Source organism: Pararge aegeria, chromosome Z (assembly GCF_905163445.1).
Source record: "Pararge aegeria chromosome Z, ilParAegt1.1, whole genome shotgun sequence".
Classification (NCBI taxonomy): Eukaryota; Metazoa; Arthropoda; class Insecta; order Lepidoptera; family Nymphalidae; genus Pararge; species Pararge aegeria.
Genome location: NC_053208.1, coordinates 20,569,718 through 20,586,059, shown reverse-complemented (window position 1 = coordinate 20,586,059; position 16,342 = coordinate 20,569,718). Strand labels below are relative to the sequence as shown.

General features: G+C 33.9%; 1 protein-coding gene across 13 annotated transcripts in view; it reads left to right on the top strand.

Annotated features, from left to right (window-relative positions):
- The first annotated feature begins 346 nt into the window (after positions 1-346).
- Positions 347-16,342, top strand: part of LOC120636036 (basement membrane-specific heparan sulfate proteoglycan core protein-like) — a 223,810-nt gene continuing 207,814 nt past the window's right edge. For all 13 annotated transcript variants that reach the window (XM_039907294.1, XM_039907292.1, XM_039907288.1 and 10 more), the window contains exon 1: positions 347-486. In XM_039907294.1, the coding sequence (XP_039763228.1) occupies positions 436-486 (51 nt within the window). In that variant the 5' untranslated portion in view covers positions 347-435. The remainder of the gene's footprint in view (positions 487-16,342) is intronic.

Genomic DNA, 16,342 nt, shown 5'->3' with positions numbered 1-16,342 from the left:
TCATATTTAACATGTTATGTACGCATCAAAAGTGCCATCTAGGTATGTGCCTGATGAATTAAAAAATATTTGACTTCGACTTTGACTATAAGGAGATAACAAATTAACTTTCGGTTTATTGAATTAATCCAAGGTAACTGTAAATCAGTTCTTTTGTTAAAAAGTTTTGTCTGAAGGAGTTCCGTTTAAAAAAAGGCACCAATAATATGCCAACAACAAAGCGCATGCCCGACGCGCGTCGGCCGACCCGATGCTTGCATCTTGATGTAAAGCGATGCGTGCACTTCTAAAGTTGGGGCGAAAAGTTGGTAGCGGGCTCGCGGCGCGATTCAAAACCATTCGCGGTTCGACGCTAGCGAGGCACGGTTGGTGCCTCCGCGTTTGCCGTCGGTCGGAATATACTTTACACCATTACAACTAAACTCAAAAAATATCATGAGGGTCCCAACGACCCTCCTACTCGTCTTGGTCACTCTCCTCGCCAAGGTAAGTGATTATAAATTGTCATTGTGCGAATTCGTAAACTTTACTAACATAACTTAAAACGTGAAAACTTTTTTTAAATCAAAATACACATTAAATACGTTCTAATAATATAAAAACCTGAAATTAATAAATAGTTGCCTCTCGTAAAATAAATGGTTTCCAGATATTTTCGCACGGCTAAACTTTTTTCGCAAATTGAAAATAAACAACACAGTGCCCTAAAGCCGGTTTTGCAAACGACTGATCGCTGAATGCTTTTAAATTTTACGCATTTCTTTCTAAGATTATTGGTTAACATATTAGCTCACAGTAAAATTATTGGAATTTTCTTCTAAAATTTTTCTGATATATGAATGAGTATAGCCGACGTCTTTACAAAAAAGTTTTGTATTCACTAACTTGTATCGTAGGTAACTCTATTAATCAATATAACGTTCCTAGAACTTTATAAATTAAAAAAGTTTTCAAACTAAAATCTGACTCAGAGTTTGCAAAGTAAGCAACGCGAGTTTTAGGTATAATATTGTTATGAAATTAAGCCAAATAGGTACCTCTGCATTAAGCTTATGCAAGCGAAATTAGATATATAAGTATTTTATAGGTTTACTGAAGCAATATAATCGAGGTAGCTCAAAGCATAACTGCAAATTAATAAATCACATCGTCATTTACAATCGTAGTATAACCTCAATAAAATAATTAAGTAGGATATTTAGGTATATTTCAATTTCATTTAAGAATGTTAACATAAACCTTTTAAGACAGACTTTAAATTTTAACGCATTTATTTTCAAAATCCTAATTCTTATAGCAAAATTGATTATTACGAACATAAAATATGATAATTATGTATTCAGATGCAACTTTTTTTTGAAATGACATGTTACAATTGCATATTCAATTAAAATTTATACCGCAAAATTGTTACTAAAAACATCCTTTGCGCCGTAAAAGAAGTTAAAAAGTTGATTCAAATACCTTTCAATAGTGTACAAAAAAAAGTTTCAAAGATATCAAATAATTTAGAACAATTTCTCAGGAGCCCTCGATATTGTTCAATATAGTGAACTAAGATACTAACATGGGACCCACTGATAATATTGATAAACGTCTGTTTTGTTTTGGTTAGACCGCAGTAAAACTACAGTTGTGATAATATATTAGAGTGAATTTAGTTCTCATAATTAATGGTTTTTATCATTATTATATTCGACTGAATCTGAAAAGTTCCTTAAAAGTGTGCCTTCTTGAAATAAATGAATTTTGAATTTGAATATTGGCCCACTGATGGGCACAGACCCGGGAGAGGTATACACAGGAGTAGTTTTTTTATTTTGATAATTTTGTTCGTCACATCTATACTAAGTATGATATTCAATTACGACGTCTTCACAATATTATCATTAATTTGTGTGTAATCTGAATAATTATTATATTATTGATTGCCAGGCTAGGAAATGCGTTCGTGTATCCATGAAGTATTCTTACTACCAATCTATTATAAGTACCTTCGTTTTACTTCTCAGTCTCTAGTAAAGAATGCAGATTATCGGTTAATAAACCAGTCATTTGATCGAAGCACAACTTCACCAGTCCACCCATTAATAAAAGTATTTGTTTCAATACAAAAAAATAAGAGTTAAAAATCTGAACTACGAAGAAATTTAACTTTTATAGAAAACTAAAACTGGGCTAAATGAAAGTTAAAAACAAGTAGGAAGCCTTAAAAAAATTGTAATGCTCATTTAATAAAAAAGATCTTACATTTAACAAAAAAAGCCTAGTCGATTGCCTTCAAAAACGTGGATAAAAAAGCGCTTACACAGAGAAGATAAATAGATCTATATAACGTTTGAACGCAGCTTTAAGGCAAGACTATAATTATTGTTAATTATGCAGCTAAAAATTGTTAAGAAATCCTTTTGTGTGAATTCATGCACAAACTAAATATGTCCTTGATTAAGCAAACATCCGTTTCCAAGAACTCAGGAGATAAACTATGGATGGTTTTTGCGTGGTTTTAAACATAATCAGAATATCTTTTAACAAAAAAAGGCATAGACACTACTATTATAGCGGGTTTTCGGTTGAACTGAATTTTAAGGATTCTATTATTTATCACACGATTACCACCGGTATGTAATGTAAAGTTAGTCTATATTCAGGTTTCTTGGTTTCATGGTGAATTTATGTGATTTTCTTTATTCCACCATAGCTTCTTAATGCCCGAACAGATTTGAAGCCTTTCATCATCTAGAATGTCACTGGATATAAATGAAATATGAAAATTTTGTTCGTGTTTTTTTATAATTTTCTTGCTTCTAATTGTTTACTTAACATATATAAATATAGAGAAATTAAAAAAAAAAACTACATCTACGTGTTTGCATTCCTTCTTATGTACCTACGTCTTCTTTTAAAAGATATTTCATAATTAAACTCTCTACCGAACTGTGTACAAAACCTTTTTATTTCCGCTTAGTATAATTGTTCACCTACATATAATTAATACCTATGGAAATAATTAAGCGGTTTACATCAAACTCCAATTCTGAATGCAACTAGTTTTATTCGTAGCTAGAAACATGGAACGAAATTGCAATGCAATTGAAATTGTAGCTATAATCCGCTATGAATCCAATATACACACAGTGTAGGTATTTAAAGCGATGAAGTAGAGAGAGAGCGAACAATGCAATACCACCTGGTTCAAATCCGACCATTCGTATCATGGGAGCAAGTTTTGGTACCCCAGCGCCATCTGTCGGGCTGATTTGTGAATCTAAACCATCCAGGGTGCCACCCAAACGCATACAAACAAATTCGTTCAAATCGGTCCAGCCGTTTAGGAGGAGTTCAGTGACATACACACGCACACAAGAAATATATATATAAAGATAGGTACTAAACAGTATGGTGTATTCCTGATAAATTGGCGCTAGAATTTACAAGCGAGCTAACCTGGAGGGTTAGGTTACCGATCCTAAACCCGTAATTGGTTTGTTCTCGGTATATTATATATTATAATTACGACCTCTCATACAGTTGGCAACCTAACCCAAGTTTTGCAGCATTCGTATACGTGGCAATTAAAATATGTATTACGATTGTCAATTGTTGCCGACTACGTAACGGGTTTCCTAACAGTACGGTTTGGCTTTAGGTTACTAGACACGGCTGTAACCACTTAAAATACCAGTTCTCCAGATGGATCCAAACCCCGAATAACCCTCTTGCAAAGCACAAAAATATCACTCGTGAATAGCATGTGAATTCGTTATTTCAATTAGCTTTAAGAACCAAGTGCGTGCTTAGAGATACACATGCTTATATCTATCTGTACCTACTACCGCAGCCTGGCGGCAAAATTTGGCCAATATGTACTATCTTCGAACCGGAAAACTCAATTTGCCTTAAAATAGGACAGGATCTTAAAAGCTTTTTACGTTCAAAGTGTTTGTTGTACGTGCATTAACCACTTTCGTCACGTGTATAAAATTAACAATTGGGTGGCACGTACGTAATCACTTTTGTTCGATAAAATAATAAAATTATGTTTCCAATTTTTGATGAATATCCAATTCATCAAAAAGTAGGTAATTTAACTCGATAGTGCGGTGATTTGGTTTGTGTAGTTTAAATCTATTTACAAGTGTATTCTTGTGAAGTTCATAAATTTTGGTTCGAATACTTACGACTGAATATAGTCTGTAAGCTACTAATTTTATTATTTTGCATTTTATATCTGAATTCTTGAAAGAGTGTAGTGCGACGTGGTAGGTCGGGGTATATTTTGTTGAAAAGCACATGTACTAGTAATATAATTAATAGGAAAAAATCTGCTTAACGTAGGTACCCATGTTAGTAAGAGTTCGCAGAACTCGAAATGCAGTCTTTGAATTGACTTGTAATTTAGCAGAATACAAACAGTGTATCGTTCGAATATCAGACTGAGGGATGCGTGGTTGCAGAGTTCGAAATATAATTTATTTTTGCTTGAACGCAATGCTGTGTTATAGAATGGCATCAGTAGTGTGGCGATCGCAATGATTTTTGTCACTATTTCCTTCGCGAGTGATCAATAAATTCAGCGAATCACAACAAGATAATCACAAGCATCGTATAAAGTTTGATATTTTACTTAAGAGACATAGTGTTAAAATACATCACAAACATTCTAGTTATTCCAATTCATACGTTTTGAATATCCAAGTAACGAATATGGATTTAAAATGTAGGTATGTGACAGAATCGATTAGTCTGAAGCGAATTTGTAATCCAACTGAAATTTCATTAAGGACGTAGTAGGACATCCTAATATAACGCAACACTGGCTGGAAATATAGGGATATCACCATCGGATTGATTAATACCCCATACCTATGCAAATGCCATTCTAATAGAAGAGAATTATATAGAGCGTACGTACCCGCTAGCTGCGTGGATGTGGGTTGGTGGGCTAAAGTAAAACAATATTTTAATATTTAATTAAATTAACAAATCCTTATTGTAAGTACTGCAATTAGGTCCGTTAGCGTAATGTTGTAACTACATTAAGTATTTTTTAAATTAATAAAAGTAGTAACTTATTAATTTAACTTTTAAACTTATCTTTTACTTAATAATGTTATTTTTTAATATTACTTTTACTTGTGACATGATTAATCAATTAACTCAGGATATGGTAATGATTTTGACCTACAATAAACTACCCTTTGAACTTTTTAAGAGACATCTCCAAGATATCAATATCTTGGAGATGTCTCTTAAGAAGTTCAAAGTTTGTATTAAACGTAAGCTTATAGAAAAGTCCTATTATAGTATAAAGGTCTACGTAATCGATAAAAAAGCTTGGGTGTGAATTATTGCTCTAACCAGGTTGCTCTTTTAATAATTTTAAATGACATTGTGAGATGGTGATAACAAAAAAAAAACACCCGGCTACGTTTGTTGTGGGCTTCTTCTTGTAAAAGTGCCACCTATGGGCCTACTTGAATAAAGATATTTTTGACTTTGCCTTTGACTTTGACTACAGCGTAACGTAGATTTGCAACTAGGCCACATCGTCCTCACTCTGTATTAAAGGGACTATTTCGTGTCGAAGTAAACATTAGCTTTAACGCTCGATTGTTCTCCCACGTCCCGTTACATTATTGGCTAGTTTATTCAGCTAAAACTCGTTTAAAAATTGTAGCTTTATTTATTAGGCTTTTGAGTAATAAAAAAGATCGTATCGTGATTAACTAGCGGACCCGCGCGACTTCGTCCGCGAATGAGCCGACTTAAAAAAATATTCGTATGTTGTCGCGGACTGTTTTATAGAACTTTAAAGAAACAACAATTCCGACAATTCCGATATACTTACTACATACTTCCGTCGTTTGGCGTAACGTTTACCGTTCACGCATCGCACGCATTAGAATCTCTCAAAAAGGATATTTTTGCCGTTTTTCCTGAGATTCCAATATAAATGAATCCTAGCTAGAACGATTTATCGCTCCCTAAACCTATTGTATAGTTACTAAATTTCATGAAAATAGTTGGAGCCAATTCCGAGATTCCAATTATATATATAGTTACAAGAATTGCTCGTTTAAAGATATAAGATATCCTACTGATATTATAAATGCGAAAGTTAGTATGGATGAATGAATTTTTATTACGCTTATACGCAAAAACTACTGAACCAATTTTACTGAATTTTGGAATGAAGATAGATTATACCCTGGATTAACATATATGCAGTTTTTTTTATCCCGGGGAAATGTACAGTTCCCGCAGGATTCATGAAAAACCAAAAACCTTAGTTCGCGGTTTTTGGTCGAATAAGAATTTTATTTAAAAAAAAACGTTGGTTTTGAAAAAAAAACCCTAACCAGGTGGAGAAACCGAAAAGAGGAAGAAGTTATAATAACCGTGGTGACAAAGTTGTGTGAATTTATAACATACACTTTTTAAACTACACGCATAACTAATGCACGAGCATACAATACCAAAATATCTAGGTATAGATATTTTGATACTTTATGCTCATATCATATAGATATATTAAATTTGGCGGTCTTATCGTTTACAGCAATCTCTTGCAAGCAAACAACTTCTAGCTTCCAAGTACGTAAACAGATACTTTAGTTTTTTATTGATAAGTTTCCCACCGTTCATTATCTGATCTGATTACAGTAGAGCTTTAGATCCCTATAATGAAAGCACCATACTTTGTCTTTTTTATTCAACTAGCTGATACCCGCGACTTCGTTCGCGTAGATTAAGGTTTTCTTTCTCGCAGGCACTTTCTTATTTCCCGGTATATAAAGTATCCTATGTGCTATTCCAGACCACAATCGATCTCTGTAACAAATTTCAGCCAAATAAATTCAATTGTTGCGACGTGACGTGATCTAGCTTCTGCCCGCGACTTCGTCTGCTTGGACTTCAGAATTGGGTCCAAAAAGAAATGAAAAATGTGTTAAATATATCAATTCATAGGTCTGTAACTTCAATTATTTTTGTTACTTTTACTTAAAATTAAATAGTTAGATTTTAGAAAATAATTTTAAGTTAATTTGCTAATAAGAAAACCTGATAATATGCTTATTTTCGCGAAATATCCTATTTAAAGTTAGAACACAGATTTTTTATTTATTAAATATTATTGAAAAGTAGTTCCCGAGGGAAAATTGAAAATTGATTACGAGCTATGCCGCGGGCAGACAGCTTTGAAATTTGGTATGCATGTTACATTTGCCTATGGAAAATCACATGTACTTTCTATACCGATCTATCAAATAGTTCCCGTGGAATTAAAAAATGTTAACGAGACAAGCTTTAGACCCGCAGAGAAGTCCACGCAGACGAAGTCGCGGGCAGAAGCTAGTATTATATATAAAAAATAAATTCGTATATTTTTGATATACTACATGACAGGTATAACGTTACTCGAATCATGCAGGCTAATTAGTGAGTGCAATGTTATGATTGTTTTAATAATTTAAATAACTCTACACGTGCTGAAAGTTTATATTTCGTTGTAACAGAAATACTGTACTATATCGTGCAAGGAGTATCTGCCTTGCAATTAGGCCTGTTTTAGTATATGAAAAGATTTTTAAAGACGTGTTTATTTTAATTTTCATTTTTTCATTTTTAGTAGGCCTATTTTATAGTCAATCTTGAAATTTAATGTCAAGTTTGTAGTGATTTTTATTTTGGGACAAGATATGAGATTTTATCTGGTGGGGGCTTCGGTCATGGCTAGTTACCACCGTACCGACCACGTCGTGGTGTCAAGTGATTAAGCGTTTCGGTACGATATATTATTTTATGGCAGCAGGGGGGTATGGCAGTTATATTATTTAATATAACTGCCATACCCCCTTAACCGGTGAGATTGCATTTTGTGCTACAAAATATATATTTTTTTTACCTCTAATAGGCACCAGAAATATTAAAAGTAACATTTAACTAAGTACAAAAAAGTCCCCATAAGGTCGGGTGAGGTTTCGCTGTGTTAGAAAGATGTGGAACTTTTTTCTTGAGACTTTTGAGTATACTGTTATGAGGCAATATATAATATTAAAGTAGAATTTATGAGAAATGAACAATCCATTATTTTAAAACTTAACAGCCGCTATACCGACTTTATTTTTTCTATTTTTTGACCGATCAGAGGTTTGATTTACGTTTGATTTTTAAATCGGTAAATAAAACCTTGAGAAAACATGAGATCTCACGGCATTAAGATACACATAGAGATCGTATTTTTACTTTATTTTCTCAATGTGTTTTGTCCTCGGCATGTCTAAAAAAGGTTATCAATTGGCCGAGATTGTATTGTGTTCAGTATTCTCGGAATTTTGCATGTGGTGTGCTATCGTTAGCTTTATATCATGATATTTTTTTAACCCCTTTGCAATTTCGGAGTTATCGCGTGAATATTACAACATCCGTATCTTAGACTCAAAGTTCATGTTGATTTGTTAGTGATAATATGTACAAAAATAATATGTGTTCATATAATTCTGGGAAGACACATGGATGGGGCCCTGAGTCATATAAATAACTTTTTGTCATTTTTTGTCTTAATATTAATTTCGGTATTTCTTTTTAAACTTCAAGATTCAAACAATAATTATTTAAAAGGTCATATGTCTATTGTATATACAATAGACTGAATAGATTGTATATACAATAGACTGAATAGATTGTATATACAATAGACTGAATAGATTGTATAAACAATAGACTGAATAGATTGTATATAAAATAGACATATAATGCAATTTTTTTAGAACTCTTTAAGGGTAACTTTGTGAAAAATAATTTTATCGAAACTTTAACCGCAGAGCACGCAGCGGAAGCTCTCAAAAGGAAAAGTACCCGATTTTGATATTTACTTTTTCAAATTTGTCCAGCAGTTCCTGAGATCTCGTTCAAGTGAACAAACAAACAAACAAACTCTTCAGCTTTATATAAGATATAAGATATGCGTTTATATATTCGTAACTCAATAATAGTATGAGTTTTAAAAGTTATTTTTGTAGCATTCGTTACAATATAACTGATAGACTTGGTTGACCGATAAAGTACGTGATGTGTTCCGTACACACTAAAATAGGTATAGAGAAGTTAGTCCTGCAACTAGTTAACTTTGTACACTTTGGCTACCAATTTAGAAATCGCTGTAAGATAACTAGAACTTTGGTTTAGAACTTTAACACAGGCGTTGCGCAAATGTAGACGTTTTTGTTACTTATTGTTTATATTTGGGTACGAACTGACTAGTTGAAACAACAGTACAGACTTATAATATGTAGTATGTTTTGGTTAGGTTGCCAGTACTTTTAAAAGATAGGTTTAAAAAGTAAACTAGAAAGAAAAAGATTGTTTTTTGTAGAAATCGTATATCCATAATCGTATATCTCTGTAAACTTTGAGGTATCTAGTTGGTATTTAATGTGGATCAACGAATTCCCTGAAGTGACCGATTCCATATTATTAATTTTATAAAAATAAAATATTCACTGCTTTTGCTCGTTTTGGTTTCCCAGCTCTATGAAGTGTCCACCTCAGCGCGGTGTTAAATCATCTATTTTTATCTCATAGGTTTATTTTAAATATTATATTAACTTACAAAAATATTACTTTTGTATTCACCATTTTATTTTTATACAAATTAATAAAGTTTGCAGCGTTGCAGCTTAGCTCCTTAGTATTCCTCGCTGCTATATCAGATATTATACCTCTGCCCAGCATATTAGTTATGGTTTAAGGACAATTATTATATATAAATTTACAACTGAATCATTTTAAGGGACTTTCGCTCAAAATAACGGCACTAACTTTTAGTGCCACTTTAGTCAGCTATACCTTGATGCTGTCCGGTGTCTGTTGCCTTTAGTGCCTAGGGACTCTACGTCTATCGTCCAGTAATCCATTGTCACTTAAGCTAACTTATTGAGCTATCCCACGGATCTCCTCATTTATATACCGAATATGTGGAAATAGCTATAAAGCGCTCTGATGATGCCCATGGCGCATAACATTGCAACGTGGAAAGATAACGTGATATCGTCTTTTTATAATATGATGACCTAAATACACTGCGTGTTAGGATGCATTGTGAGACTTCGTAGTACGGTCGTTTGTGATTACGGGTATCTGCAGTGAGAGCGAGAAGCTGGTAATGAATGCAATGATACATTTTTACGCGCGTATGGGCAATTTAATTTTTTATCATTTACCCTGAATTCAGAATTATTATGCTATCTCTGCTTGTGATAGGACAGGTCATTTCCCGATGTCAAACGACGTGTTTTATTTTTCTGTAGCAAGGGTCAAAAGTGTAAGATAAAAAATGTAATTTCTTTTGTTCTACTTATATTGCAATGTACCTTTAAACAATCTTATAATATGTTTTGTATCGACCTTTCTTATTTACAAGACTTAACCCTGGGCCCTTGTTATTTGTGTCAAAGAAATCACACACCTAACTTATCAATTATTATAATAATTTTAAAGTTAAAGTTTGTGGTAATTTTAATTTGTATATCGTTTTAACCCAGGCCGTGGATTACAAATGATCGATTATAATATCCAGCTGTGATAGCCCAGTGGGTAGCACTTTGACTTCACTTTCGGGGGAGCGAGTTCGAACCCCGTCACGCATCTCTTACTTTTCTAAGTTATGTGCATTCTAAGGGATTAAAATTTTACTTGCTTCAACGGTGAAGGAAAACATCGTGAGGAAACCTGCATACCTAGGAGTTCTCCATAATGTTTTCAAAGGTGTGTGAAGTCCACCGAATCGCACTGGGCCAGCGTGGTGGACTTAACCCACTCTCACTTTGGTGGCTGTAGTGCGCCGGTCAAATATCTTGAAAATTCATAATTTGCCATGCCATAGCCTATTTCATCCGATTTGGGTAGAGTTTTCCATAAATGTGAAGCACGTGTTGCTGTTTTTTAACCTAAAGCCTAACTAAATACCAAGTTGGATAGATATAACTTGATAAAGTTAACTTTTATACAATATTTCTTTACTGTTTTAAACAGTTAAAAGGTAATGTAAAGAAATACTATCTTACCTACACCTCGTAAAGTACTCAAAAATATTCTCTCAAAATATTCTCTCAAATAGTTTCTTCGTTCAGTCGTTGGGGCTGTAGGTTGTCTTTCAGTCAGTCAAGACAAAGTCTTATACACTCATAGAACATAGATGAAAGATAAGTAAATTAATAATTAGATAATAATAACAACTTACGTTTAGCCTCTTTATTTCGTCAACTAGATAACGTTTATTAAAATATAATTAGAATTATTCGGTATAAATTCGATTAAAAGAATAAAGTTTATCTATGTGGCATTTAAGAATATACCTACAGTTACTTCTATTTATATAAATTGTGACGAATTCTTAGTTATGATAATAACAAGACAAAGTTCATAACTACAATCCAATACTACCGATTACCTAACTGCCTACTCCAAAGTGTTTTTAAACTATTTAAACATTTCTTCAACAAGGTCTCCTGTAGCCTCTTAAGAGCGAAAGGGTTTGGAGCTGTGACCTTCAACGCTGCAAAAATCCAGTTGTTTTCTAATCGGAGTCGCAGTTCTATATTATGCACATTAAAATTAGTATAGATATGCAGGAATATGATCTTAATGATTATATGCAAAATATACAAAATACTTACACCTACCTATCTTCCTCTCTATTTTTACAAGCTTTTTTAAATTCGCACTGTTTCTATGTAAGTTTGTTTAGGTCAAATCTTGCAAATGAATTTTAAAACAACCGATTGAGCTGAAACTTTTCATACACGTTTGGTTTGAATGACAATTTGTGGTAGTTGAGTGACACTGTTCTTAATCCAATATGGCTCCTAAAATTAGAGCACCAATTACTTAGTAAAAACAGACAATGAAATTTAAAAAATGATGTATCTTCTAGTCTTCTTCCCCATATCCCACGATCGATTGCCTGTTTGACGTCAATTATTCTTCGTGGCCTTTTTGGTGACATAACCGCCACTTTACGGTCCCAAGGGTTACAATTGTAATGTTATTTTAATCGCAAAATCAGTCTATCTGAGCATCACATGACACTACTCCGGACCCTTTCGAGAAGTTTATGTTTGCATTAGACTCATTTGTAAGCTTTTCACTTTATATGTATGTTGTGAACAAAACATTTTAACTTCAACTCTTGATGCTGTTCTGGTGTACAAAGTTTTACGCGTACACGACATGCTCGGAGCACCCGCAGTTTCTTTTACAGGGCTCCATTGTTGCTATTGCGTAAACATTCAAGTCAAAACCAACTATAGGTTTCGTAATTATACAAAAATAATAGGTCTATAGGCATTGCTTATAAAGTAAGTGACCGCACATAAGTGCCAAGATTGCCCGAGGTTATCCGCTGTGTTATCATCGCTAGTCTCATTGTGTCAATTTTCCAATTTTAGTACCCGATAATTATTGTAAGAAACATTTTTTCATCTTCTGATTTTTGGGACAGTTATCAGTCCAGTTTATCGACAGTGACCCAACCCGACTTGCACAATTATATTATATTGATAAGAGCCATTCTTGGTATAAAATAATTATGTTATTTGAATGAACCTATACAGGGAGTTATTTTAGCAGTTATTTATTTATTTATTTATTTATTTTCAACTTACGACTAGTTTACAGGAATTTCCTAATGCACTAGCGTAGATACTGATGCCTACCTACACACTAAACTTTACCAGAGTAGCAAATGCACCACAAAGCAACCTTTGTGAGTTCAGTCAGAGTACAACAAAACAGATCCGTTCTCAGCATGAGCAAATTATTAATCCCACTTCTGGGCTCAAGGATATTATGATAGCGAAAAGCGATTTAGAACTTTGACCCACTACGCTGTTTCTAAGAGGGTTGACGATTTTTAACGATTTAGATTATAATATTTTGTGTGTAGAAATATGGCTTATCGTGCTCACCAAGTTATGAGGATAGACAAGCAAATGTCAGCACTCCAGGTTGATACGAGGAGTTTCTTGACAAGAAGACTTTATACTTAACCAGCAAAAATTTGCCTGACGCCATATTCGAATTGAGGATTTTCGATCCGCAATCCGTTATCCGTTAAAAGCAAACAAGCAGTGTATATTTAAAATAGCTAACAGTGGTTATAATCTTTTTTAAAAACCATTATTCCGGCGTTGCTCTTACCCAGCCTGGCTTTCAAAGTATAATTCTTCTAAGTATCTGAAACTCAAAAAGTGCTCTGTTTTGAAGTCAGTTATTGTGCTTTTGAACTTGCTATTGCCCGCGTTTATTACGTTTTGTTTATAAACCCCGTGGTTAACACTTTTTTTCCTGGGATAACAAATAGCCTATGTTACACCACGTTCTTTCAACTAACTCTATGCCAAAAATCAAGTAGGTTGGCTATTAAGTTATAGCGCGTAAAGAAAGGACAAACAAACATACACACTTTCGCTTTTATAATATTAGTAAGGATAATATTTGAACACAATTGTTGGACGAAAAAAATTACGTCTCACTAACCGCTGCAAAAATAGCACCCTGTATCTATCTATACGGTGCAATCATACGACTAGTTATGGACGACATTTTGGTTAAATAATATTCATCAAACAATAAAATAAGCAGGTACAGACCACCGTTTCATTTTGTTTAGCTAAAAGTAGCTGCTTTTTGGTAATGAATAATTGTAAATAACTCAAATTTCATAATTCATCACGAAGTTTAAATAATTAATGATAATATTTTACCAGCTGTTGTCCGGTTGAAATTCGGGATCATGCAATCAAGTGTTTCAGGTTATTTCTCTTCACTTTATTACTTATTTATTACTACAGTATTATAGTAGATCATTATAAATAGGTAATAAAGTGTCTCTATTTGTTATCTATGTTCGGCTCATCTTCTGAACTGATTCTGATGGAACGTATAGCTTGAGACCGGCATAGCATACTTTATATTCCGAAAAATCATTTTTTTTTTAAATCGATAAAGCACGAGGCATCGTGCTGATATGCGCTCTTATTTAGCCTATATCCCTTGCGTACGAATAGCTTTCCTTGTTTCTAATACGCACCGCGAAGATCTGTTATATCTTGCGGCCTCCCGTTTTCAACCCCATCTATCTAAACGTTTAAAACAGTCTCTAACACGCACTATAAAATAGCTTTTAAGCTATTTTTAAGTAAGTAAGAAAAAAAACTTAACAAGGCATAAATAATAACAAAGCATTATAATTTATAAAAAAATACATACATTTCTCCGGGGCTTTTAAATGCCCAAGCAACCGGCGGACAGGGCTCCAGAGTGAGGAACCTCCTTACAATACGCGCCTTTCAAAATCCGACCCTTGATCCAACAACCAAGCGAAAGCTTCCTAAGATGTTGGTCGAAGCTTTTTTCGAGAAGACCAAGGAATAAAGATTTATTATTATAACGGTAAAGAAAAACGTTCTAAGAAAAGCTTTATTAGCTAGAGTACTCGGTTGACAAAAACCTAATTTGTACCCATTATAAGTTGATACACGTTCTGTGTGGGCCGGAAATGGGTTGATAATTCTGTCATTCTGGACTTACTTATGACATATTTATATTTTAGGCTTTTCATTCGAATGCCTTATATTTCAGTGGATCCACCAGTTCCTGTTTTAAAATCTCAGAAAAAAATTCTGTCAAATAGCGCATGATGAATGGGCAGATATTTTTTCCGATATTTTTTTCCGATGCAACTGTAATGCTGAACTGTCAAATTCATCTCAATTACCAACTATGGAAAACTGATGGTAGAAATCGTTAAATCATTTTGGTTGACACATTTGAAAATATTGAAGTCTTGGTTATTTGAATTCTTCATTGCACACACAAATATGATACAAAATAACAGAAGAAAGTTAAACTTGCAACTGAGGCGTGCAAAGGTGCTCTTAGTGAGAGTAACTTGAGCCTGAGTAAATATAATAAAATTTTGACTAATGAAACAATAACAACAACTTTTTTTTTACAAAAATACCGATATTTTTTATATCATGAGTAAAAAAATTAAGATGCACTTCATGTGAAGCAGAAAATACAGTCAATAAAAGCGTTATTTTGTTACTGCATCGTTCGCTCGGCTGTTTTTTAGAGTTCCCCGAAGGCTAAGCGGGATCCTATTACTAAGATTTCAAGACTTCGTCCGTCCATCCGTACGTCCGCCCGTGTGTCTGTCTGTATGTCATTCCGTCTTTCACGAGGTATCTCGGTAGCCGTGATAGTAAAACAGTTGATTTTTTTTCAGTTTACGTATTTCGAGTTTTTTCGGCCGAGATTCTAAACAAATACGTGACAACAGTTTTGCTTGATATTAATAACGGCAACAGGTAGACGCTTGAAATATGCACAGAATATTTAATGATACAATCACTTTTAAAAACCTTTTTTGCGATTTTTATAGATAATCGTACGGGAACCCTTCGTGTGCTAGTCTAACTCGCACTTTGCGGTTTTGTTTTATTCAATTTTGTTTTTTGAAAGTGCCAAATCCTTTTCGAAAACCTGTTTCACTCCAAACAAGGAAATCATTGGGTAATTTGCCTCTTTAAAATCCTATTGCAAGCTTTATTTGGATACGAACATAGGTAACTAGCATTAATAGAAAAATATAAAAAATTGTTAAATGTAAATTGTTGATGTTGAAAATGACGAACTGCTGCGTTTCTTGCCGGCTTCTTCTCGGTAGAATCTGCCTTCCGAACCGGTGGTAGAGTCACTACAAACAGACAGACTTGACGTTGCAAAAGTGCCTACTTGAAAAAAATAAATTAGAATTTTTTATTTGAAACCAACAGGCACACCAGATTTAGTATCGATACATCAGAGGTTATGAAAACTATGTTAGAATATGCACACTGAAATAATACAAGTTATAAATACACTTTTTATGTAGAAATTAGGTACCTACTTAAAATGGGTTGTGCTCGTGTACAGCTCTGCAATTAGTCTGAAATGCAGCGGCTCGTACAACTGTCATTCTCCATTCCTTTTCATAAACTACCTTTATGGCAAGAGTGAATAGGCATCTTCTAGTCAAACGCGTTTCATCTTAGACAAAATCATCATTTTCCGCTATGTCTTATTGTGGGTCAAGCTTATCTATCAGCATGAAAATGACTCATCATCCAAGGCCTATTGTTGTCCCAGTCGCACTGATGGGCACAGGCCTCCTTTCCTATAGTGACAGGGAATTAGTCCCACCATGCTGCTACAATGCTCGTTGGCGGGCTTTAACGATTGTTATCACATTTTTGTGATAGGGAGCCAGCCACAGCTTAACCTCGAAACATAG